Here is a 9,290-nt window from a genome sequence, read left to right as displayed (position 1 = left end):
TCTTCCCCCCCCCCCCCCTCCACAGATCAGAAGAAGTAGCATCTTTTCATCTTCTCTGTCCGGTGCGGGCGCTGACATGTTACATAGCGTGCACAGCTGCAATGCGTCAACATTTGTTTGTGCATTATAGAGATGCATCTGCAGGTCGCCCGTTATCCACCCAGCACTTGTAACACTGGCTGTGTGAGGCCATTTCTGAAGCCTACAGAGCATCAGATTTAGAGCCTCCTGTCAACCTCAGAGCACACTCGACCAGGGGTATCGCATCTTCGACTGCCTTGCATAATGGTATGTCAATGTAGGACATTTTGCACTGCGGCCGCGTGGTCAACACCCTGCTCATTTATTCACTTTTATTTACGTGATGTGACGGCCCGTTCCATGACACATTCTGTCCTTAGTGTTTACAGAATGAATATTGTTGTTTCATGGAACTCCGTTTAACTCACATCTGTCTGCATGCATTACAGTGTGAGATGTTGTTATCAATCACAAATTGTGATTGTTATTTTGGTTCTATTGTCACTAATCAGTTCATGACTATTGTTACCAATCAGTTCAATTGATTAATAATCAGCTCTCCTGTTATTATTAATCTGTTCATACTGTTCAGCCGTAAACCAGTTGGTTCATGGCTCTTTTCAGTATTTTTCCCTCCCCGTTGAATTTTCCGGGGCGTTCATGCATTCAGAACGCATAGTTACACAACATGCATCTGTGCATGGCACACATAATTACGCAATGCGTAATTATGCACATGGGGAGCTGAGTGACAAGACGTTTTTTGGGCAAGCTTCTGCTTCATACGGTGTTCGAATGGACCCAGTGAGGCGAGGACAACATCCGTTTCGCCCTTAACCCATCAGCGACAGCCTTAAAGGGCGAAGCCTATACAAAATAGAACGTTGGTTACGTACTGTAACCCCAGATTCTATGAGTATAGGCATAGCCCTTTAAACATCGGGCCTCACTGGCTCCTAAATGGCTGAAGAAAAAGCTATTTTGGGAGCCGATTTCCCGCTCTTAACGTAATTTATACGGACCGGGTGGAGCCCACACAGCAGGTGGGCGTGGACTAAATTTTTCAGCGCAATGCTTCGCATATCGGGATAAACCCATCAGCGACAGCCTTAAAGGGCTACGCTTATACTCATAGAATCTGGGGTTACCAACGTTTTGTCTCATGGAGAAATTGAAGATGTGGGTCACAGGGACTGTGATGATATGAGCAGCCAGCCTTAAGAAATAAGTTGGAAGTTCATCTGGTCCTACAGATTTTTTTAGAGTCTAGACCTTTTAACAGTTTATTAACCTCACTAACTGAGAACGGTAAAAATGAAAAGGTGTGGCTTACTGAAGATAGACTTGTAATAGAGATTGGATTTGTAGAACTATAAAGAAGTAGAAGATGTGAAGTGAATAGCTGTTCGGACATTTTGGATAAAACCAATTGACTCTATTAAATTGTTAAAGGCTCTGCTTGCACTATCACTTTCAACATCTATATGAATATTGAAATCACCCATTATTATGATTTTATCAGTATTTAGTAGTAAGTCAGTTAAGAATTCTGAGAATTCAGACAAAAACTGAGCATAGGAGTCTGGTGGACGATATATAACAACTAGTGAGAGTGGGCACTCCATTTTGCTTTTAGGATGGGATAGACTTAGAGACAGTGACTCAAAAGTATTATAACTACTAATTGGTTTAGTATTAATTAATTGTCCCAACGGAAAAATAGAAGCTACACCTCGACCAGTTGTTCTAGGAACATGAAAATTTAAATAATTAACAGGAGTGGATTCATTTATACCAACAAAATCCTCCTGTTGTAGCCAAGTTTCTGTCAGACACAATAAATCAATATGATGATCAGTTATCAGTTCATTAACTAACAGGGATTTAGAGGAAAGAGATCTGATGTTCAATAATCCACATTTAATGATTTTATGATTTTGCTCTGGTAAAGTAACTGTGTTTATTTTAATCAGATTTTTATGGTTTATATTTTTAGAGCTGATTTTTGGTTTATTTAATTTGAGCCGTGGGCAGCACGGTTGCACAACTGGTAGAGCTGCTGCCTCTCAACGTGCAGGTCCCTGGTTCAAACCCTGGTCCAGGGGCCTTTCTGGGTGGAGTTTGCATGTTCTCTCCATGCATGCGTGGGTTTTCTCCGGGTGCTCCAGTTTCCTCCCACAGTCCAAAAACATGCATGTTAGGCTGATTGGTAACTCTAAATTGTCCCTAGGTGTGAGTGAGAGAGTGAATGGTTGTTTGTCTCGTTTGTCTCTATGTGTCCCTGTGATGGACTGGAGACCTGTCCAGGGTGTACCCCGCCCCTCGCACAGTGATTGTTGGACATGGGCACCGGCGACCCCCGTGACCCAAAATGGAATAAGTGGGTAAAGATAATGGATGGATGATTTGAGCCGTGGGCGAGTTGACACAGTTTCAATGGGGTTTTGGGTGGGTAACAGAGGAGAAGCAGCAGAGAGGTGTGGAGGACTACATCTTTGCTTCCTGGACTGATTTCTAGACTGGACCGTTGTCAACAATCTGGATGTCCAACTGAATCATCTAATTTTTTAGAGAGAAGTGCTGCTCCACATACTGTGTGATGGATTCCATCTCTTCGCATCAGACTGGGTTTTCTCCAAAATGCACTCCAGTTGTTTTCAGAACACCACCTGGACGCTGGCTCCTGAGTTAGTGGGGACGCTGTCATGAACCAGGCAGAAGGAGAAATCCTACACAAGACAGGCACTAGAGCAATGTGGATATCCTAACTGGGCCTTACTAAAAGCAGAGAAGAAACCCAAACAGGACTCCAGTCAGCCATCATGTGAAAAGGAGGAACCCAGACCCAGACCAGTGGTCATTCCGTATGTTGAGGGAGTATCAGAGAAACTGAGACGTTTATTTTCTAAACACAACGTCCCAGTGGCTTTTAAACCCCAAAATACATTAAAGACTGGTTCATCCCAATGATCCAGTCCCCCGGCACAAACAGAGTAATGTTGTGTATGCCGTTCAGTGTCAGGAGGGTGATCAGTCTTACATCGGGGAAACTAAACAGCCACTGGCCAAAAGGATGGACCAGCACAGAAGATCAACATCATCAGGCCAGGACTCTGAGGTCTACACTCATCTCCAGGCCAGAGGTCACTCTTTCAGGGATGACGATGTTCACATCCTGGACAGAGAGGAACGATGGTTTGAGAGAGGAGTAAAGGAGGCCATCTTTGTGAAAAGAAACCGTCCATCATTAAACAGGGGCGGAGCCTCCAGGTTCAACTGTCCCCCTCTTACAATGCTGTGATTGCTAGTATCACTCAGCCCTCTGTGAATAGTAAACAGCCATCAGGTGCTAATGATCCATTGTTAGGCTGATGGTCCTTCTCGATCATGTGAACAGTTGGTTTTGGCTGTCAGCAGCATACTGGTTGATCCACTATGAGAAGGTGCTATTTAAAAAAACACCATTATTCAGTAGCTTTCAACACCAGATGATCTGTGTTTTGAGCCTGTATGCTCCACACTGGTTAGTCGTTATACTGTATTTATTATATGCATCGTTTTTATGTCTTTATTCTGATTAACCTCATTTGTATATTGCTTTGTGTGTTACCTGTTGTTCGGTCTATACAACACTTTGGTTGGCCTTGTCGCTGTTTTAAGTGCTCTATAAATAAAATGGTATGGTATGGTATGGTATTTATAAGACTTAGCTGAATACAGCACCTCAGACTGAAGAAGTCTTTCGGATGAAAGATGAAATGTTTCTACAATTTTTTTGTTTATTTTTTGAACGTGTCCAGAGGACCTGACTTAACTTTTTTAGATTTTTCTACCTGGATTATTGAGCATGCATCAAGGTAGTCATCAGGACTCTGTCCCACAGAGCAGACAGCGTCCCCACTAACTCAGGAGCCAGGCAGAAGGAGAAATCCTACACAAGACAGGCTCTAGAGCAATGTGGATATCCTACTTGGGCCTTCCTGAAAGAAGAAACCCAAACAGGACTCCAGTCAGCCAACAGGTGAAAAGGAGGAACCCAGACCCAGACCAGTGGTCATTCCATATGTTAGTAAGTAAGTAAACTTTATTTATATAGCCTGATGCATGCTCAATAATCCAGGTAGAAACATCTAAAAAAGTTAAGTTTGGTCCTCTGGACGGGTTCAAAATACAAACAAAAGAATTGTAGAAACATTTCGTCTTTCATCTGAAAGACTTCCTCAGTCTGAGGTGCTGTATTCAGCTCAGTCTCTTAAATAGCACCTTCTCAGAGTGGATCAACCAGTTTGCTGCTGACAACCAAAACCAGCTGATCACATGCTCAAGAAGGACCATCTGCCTAACAATGGATCATTAGCACCTGATGGCTGTTTACTGTTCACAGAGGGCTGAGTGATACTAGCAATCATAGCATTGTAAGAGGGGGACAGTTGAACCAGGAGGCTCCACCCCTGTTTAATGATGGACGGTTTCTTTTCACAAAGATGGCCTCCTTTACTCCTCTTTCAAACCATCGTTCCTCTCTGTCCAGGATGTGAACATCTTCATCCTTGAAAGAGTGACCGCTGGCCTGGAGATGAGTGTAGACCGCAGAATCCTGGCCTGATGATGTTGATCTTCTGCGCTGGTCCATTCTTTCGGCCAGTAGCGGTTTTGTTTCCCTTATGTAAGACTGATCACCCTCCTGACACTGAACAACTTACACAATATTACTCTGTTTGTGCCGGGGGACTGGATCTTTGGGATGAACCAGTCTTTGCCGTAACGTATAATCCGTCTTTTGGATGAAAGCCGAAACGTTTCTACTTTTTTTTGTTTTTAGAACCTGTCTAGAGGACCTGACTTAACTTTTGTTAGAGTCCTGATGACTCCTAACTTGTGCTCCAAAGGGTGATGGGAGTCAAACTGCAAATACTGGTCTGTGTGGGTGGGTTTGTGGTACACCTCAGTTTGCAAATGTCCTCTATCAGAGACTGAGACCTCACAGTCCAAGAAAGCCAACCTGTCATTTTTTTTTACATCTTCTTGTGTGAACTTGATGAATTTATCCACAGAGTTGATGTGATCAGTGAAACGTCAGTAGTAAAATGAGGAGTTGGGGATAAATTGTATCTGTTTTGACATATTATTGTTGTGTTTAATTTTATTGTTGTTATTCAACTTTCTTTTCTCTGATATGATGTAGAAAATGCAACTGACAGTAACTGGACATCCGTCGAGCGCAGTGGTTGGAGGAGTTGTGTTGAACAAGACGAGATGCTAAATCTGGGCTTCACTATTGGCTCCTTCCTCCTGAGTGCAGCAACGCTGCCCCTGGGGATCCTCATGGACAGATATGGACCCCGCCCAATCAGACTGATTGGCAGGTGGGACACATCATTCATCTTTCAATCACCTTTTTAATGTTGTATTCTACAAATTCTAAGGAGGATTTTTTTTAAACTAGTAAAAAATGAAATGTAAAGGATTCTGTTAGGTATAAAAGTTTGTGATCCTAGATTTTTGTGTGTTTGTTTATGTTACTTTGTGAGAACCATTTTTGAACACATACTAAACTTTGAGGACCAACTGCTCTTTGTGTGGACCAAGGCCTGGTCCTCTTAAGGTTCAAGTGCCGTTGGTGGTTCAGGGGTTAGAAAAAGGTTTGTAGGCTCAATCATCCAGGTAGATAACAACAAAAAAATTAAATCATGTCATCTGGACCAGTTTCTTTAAGTGAGAAATGTTTCGATGAACCCCCCCTAACCCTCCAGAAGGATGCCACTCACTCCTTTTCCACACCTTGTGAGGTCTCAACCTCTGTGATCTCTTCGCCAGCTGCAGTCTTCATGGTCCATTTGCCTGCTGCAGATCCTTTGGCCTCTACTGTGGATACTGTGCTGCCAGTTAGGACTTCATCTATGGTCTCTTCTTCCGGCCGCCCATCAGAGGTCTGGTCCGGTGATGGACGGTCTCCTGGCCGCTCTCCAGAGCTCCTGTTTTTGATGGACAGTCCTCCGGCCGCTCGCTGGCGTCTCTGTCCTGTGCTGGACGGTCCCTTGGCCGTCCACCTGAACTCCTTGTCCTGAGCTCCCCGAGTTTCCCCGAGTTTCCCCTTGTATAAACATTTGGTCTTACGCCCAGAAATTCTTGGTACTTTTAGATACAGATAAACAAATTATTCACCGGTCAGCTTAACACACTCCATGCATAAATCACATCTGCAAATACTCAGAACCTGTTAAAAACAAGTTTTGTTGATTACATTCTCTGCAGGCCATTATAAGTTAAAAATACATATTAGCTTGGCCCTTGTTATAAAACAGATTTTCCAATTAATGCATTTTCTTAAATTCTACACCGGCAAGTTCCAGGAGCCACAAGTGGCCTACAATTCTCAGAAATCACGTCCAGCTTGACGTTGAGCTCGTTAAGCACATGAGTCTGAGAGCTCAGGGTCAGTCTATAGATCTGAAGCTCTCAACCTTGGCCTCTAAGTGGCTTTAAACATCTACTAAGTTCATGGCAAAAACCAATGCAGACATGTTCCTATTTTTAGTTTTCTACATCGCTTTACATCCTAGCTGTTTTTGTTTTTGTTTTTAATATAATTTTCTTTAATTTATTTTTCCCAATTTATACGTTTTTTTTTTTACCTGGAGAGCTGGTGCAGGAAGAACAACCTTCACGTCAATGTGAAGAAGACAAAGGAGATGGTTGTGGACTTCAGAAGGAATAAACACACCTCCACCCCCCCACCACCACCCCGAACATAGGAGGATCTGTGGTGGAAGTGGTTTCAAGCTACAAGTACTTGGGTGTGCACTGTGCACATGAACATGAATGACAACCTCAGCTGGAGCAACACCACCACCAGCCTGATGAAGAAAGATCATCAGAGACTCTACTTCCTCAGGCGGCTGAGACGAGCTGGTCTGGAAGCTCAGTCCTCACCTCCTTCTACAGGTGTGCAGTGGAGAGCATCCTGTGCTCCAGCATCAACGTGTGGCATGGAGGCTGCACAGCTGCAGAAAGAAAAGCTTTGCAGAGAGTGGTGAAGGCTGCACAGAAGATGTTGGAGTCAGTCTCCCCACCTCACAGACATCTACACCTCCAGATGCAGGAAGAGGGCCACCTGCATCATGAAGGACTACACAAACCCAGCACACACACTTTTTGCCCTGCTCCCCTCAGGCAGAAGGCTGAGGAGTATTAAGTGCAAAACCACCACGCTGAGGAACAGCTTCTACCCTGAGGCTGTTAGAGTTACAAATCTCTAACCAGGAAAAATCACTGTGAACCCCCCCCCCCCCCCCCCGAAAAATCATTGTAATGCCACTTGGTTGTTGATATGTGCTGCTGACTATCCATGATGCTGATCTCATGCTGCTGATTATTTCATGTTGCTGTGTTCATTTGTCCTCTTCTGCTCACACATACTCATGTTCGTGCTGCTGTTTTTTTGACGCATTGTTTTTGTACCATTAGTGCTTTGTGTATTCTTAGTCTTGTGTATTCTTAGTTTAGTGAATTTAATATATTCTTGGTTCATGACTCAGATCTTACTAATGTTTTTATTTACAATTTGTGTTTTTGTTGGATGTAACTGGGACCCTGTGTATAGAGTTTTGTCCCACCTCATGTACCACATGTGGTGTGTAGGACAAATAAATCTCTCTCACTCTCTGACTCTGAAAAGCCAATTTTGGTAGGCCAGGGTCAGAGCGCCATGGTCCCTGCTTTCGGCCACTCCCACTGCCCATGGCATCATGCACCCGACTTGTATGGCCCTTCTTGCAGGTGGTGGGTCCACAGGAAGTCAAACTCATGATGCTCCTTCGGGCTGAGCCCGACTGGGCCCCATGGGTAGAGACCCTGTCACCAGGCACTCACCACAAAGCCTCTCCCCCAGGCCTGGCTCCAGAGTGGGGCCCCGGTAACCCACAGGAAAGGTAGACTGAGTTTGTTGATTGGTGTTGTCCATCAAAAGTCTTCTGAATCGCTCTTTGTCTGGCATGTCACGTAGAACCAATCTGTCTTGGGAGACCCTACCAGGGGCAGTTATAATTGCCCCCAACATCATAGCTCCTAGGACCATTCAGGCGCACAAACTCCTCCACCACGATAAGGTGGCAATTCAAGGAGAAGTATAATTTAACATAGAGTACTAAATTATTATTTAACATGGAGTGCTAAATGCAGGAACTTTGTGTCAGTTTTGAAACCTCGGTGTCTCCTGACGCTAATGTAACATCAGTCAAAGAGAAAGAAATGGTTCTGTCTTTTCACACGGTGCTCATAAATGCTTGGTTTCAACAAAATCTTTGTGTTTCTTTTAGTTCATGCTTTGTTGCATCGTGTGCGATGATAGCTGCAGCTACCTACAACCCTGAAGGTAACAACACTCCACCTGAAACGCACACCTGAGACACACTGACACACAGACATTGGTACATGACGAAGGCTAACGTTACTGCTCTGCTAACGGTGCTTCCTCCTTTAATGTCAGTTCAGAGAAATCTTTGCAACAATTTCTGCACATAAATCAAATTAACCTGGAAAAGTGAGAAATTCTACGAACTGTTGGAACAAAGTACAGCCTGCAGCTGAGCTGGCTCACTTTTTCTGAACAGTTAGAAAATTCAGCTCACATCATAGATGTGTTGTCATTTGGTGAGAGAAAGATGAAACCTTCACAGAGGATGGAACAAATGTTTCAATTATTCTCTCTGTCTCCATCAGAGCTGTCCATCCTCATCTTCTTTGCTGTCTCCTTCAACGGCTTTGGAGGAATCTGCCTGACCTTTACCTCACTGACGGTGGGACACACACATACAGCAATCTATATCTTAAAATAATCTTAATCTGTAGAGACTAATCAGTGTGTTAGACCAAATTCATACACCGATGGGACACACATCAGAGGAAATGAGGGGTTCAGTGTCTTGCCCAGGGACACTTCAGCACATGACTGCTGGTGGAATCGAACCCCCCACTCTCCCATTGAAGGATGACTGCTCTAAACACTGAGCCACAGCTGCCCCCTTATTACCTTAACTAGTGTTGTGAAGGGTTCACAAAACACAAGTTGTGTCGAGTTCACAACACACAAGTTGTGTTGAGTTCACAACACGAATTGTGTCAGGTTCACAAAACACGAGTTGTGTCGGGTTCACAAAACACAAGTTGTGTCGAGTTCACAACACACGAGTTGTGCCGACTTCACAACACGAATTGTGTCAGGTTCACAAAACACGAGTTGTGTCGAGTTCACAAAACACGAGTTGTGT

General features: G+C 44.0%; 1 protein-coding gene across 1 annotated transcript in view; it reads left to right on the top strand.

Annotated features, from left to right (window-relative positions):
- Positions 1-9,290, top strand: part of LOC119422990 (large neutral amino acids transporter small subunit 3-like) — a 122,059-nt gene that overhangs the window by 5,952 nt on the left and 106,817 nt on the right. The window contains exons 2-4 of the mRNA XM_037690400.1: positions 5,207-5,387; positions 8,340-8,395; positions 8,743-8,819. Of these exons, the coding sequence (XP_037546328.1) occupies positions 5,207-5,387; positions 8,340-8,395; positions 8,743-8,819 (314 nt within the window). The remainder of the gene's footprint in view (positions 1-5,206; positions 5,388-8,339; positions 8,396-8,742; positions 8,820-9,290) is intronic.

The sequence above is a fragment of the Nematolebias whitei genome, chromosome 16 (assembly GCF_014905685.2).
Source record: "Nematolebias whitei isolate Nwh7 chromosome 16, NemWhi1, whole genome shotgun sequence".
NCBI lineage: Eukaryota > Metazoa > Chordata > Actinopteri > Cyprinodontiformes > Rivulidae > Nematolebias > Nematolebias whitei.
Note: the sequence above shows the minus strand (reverse complement) of the source record. Positions and strands in the feature narration are given on the sequence as shown.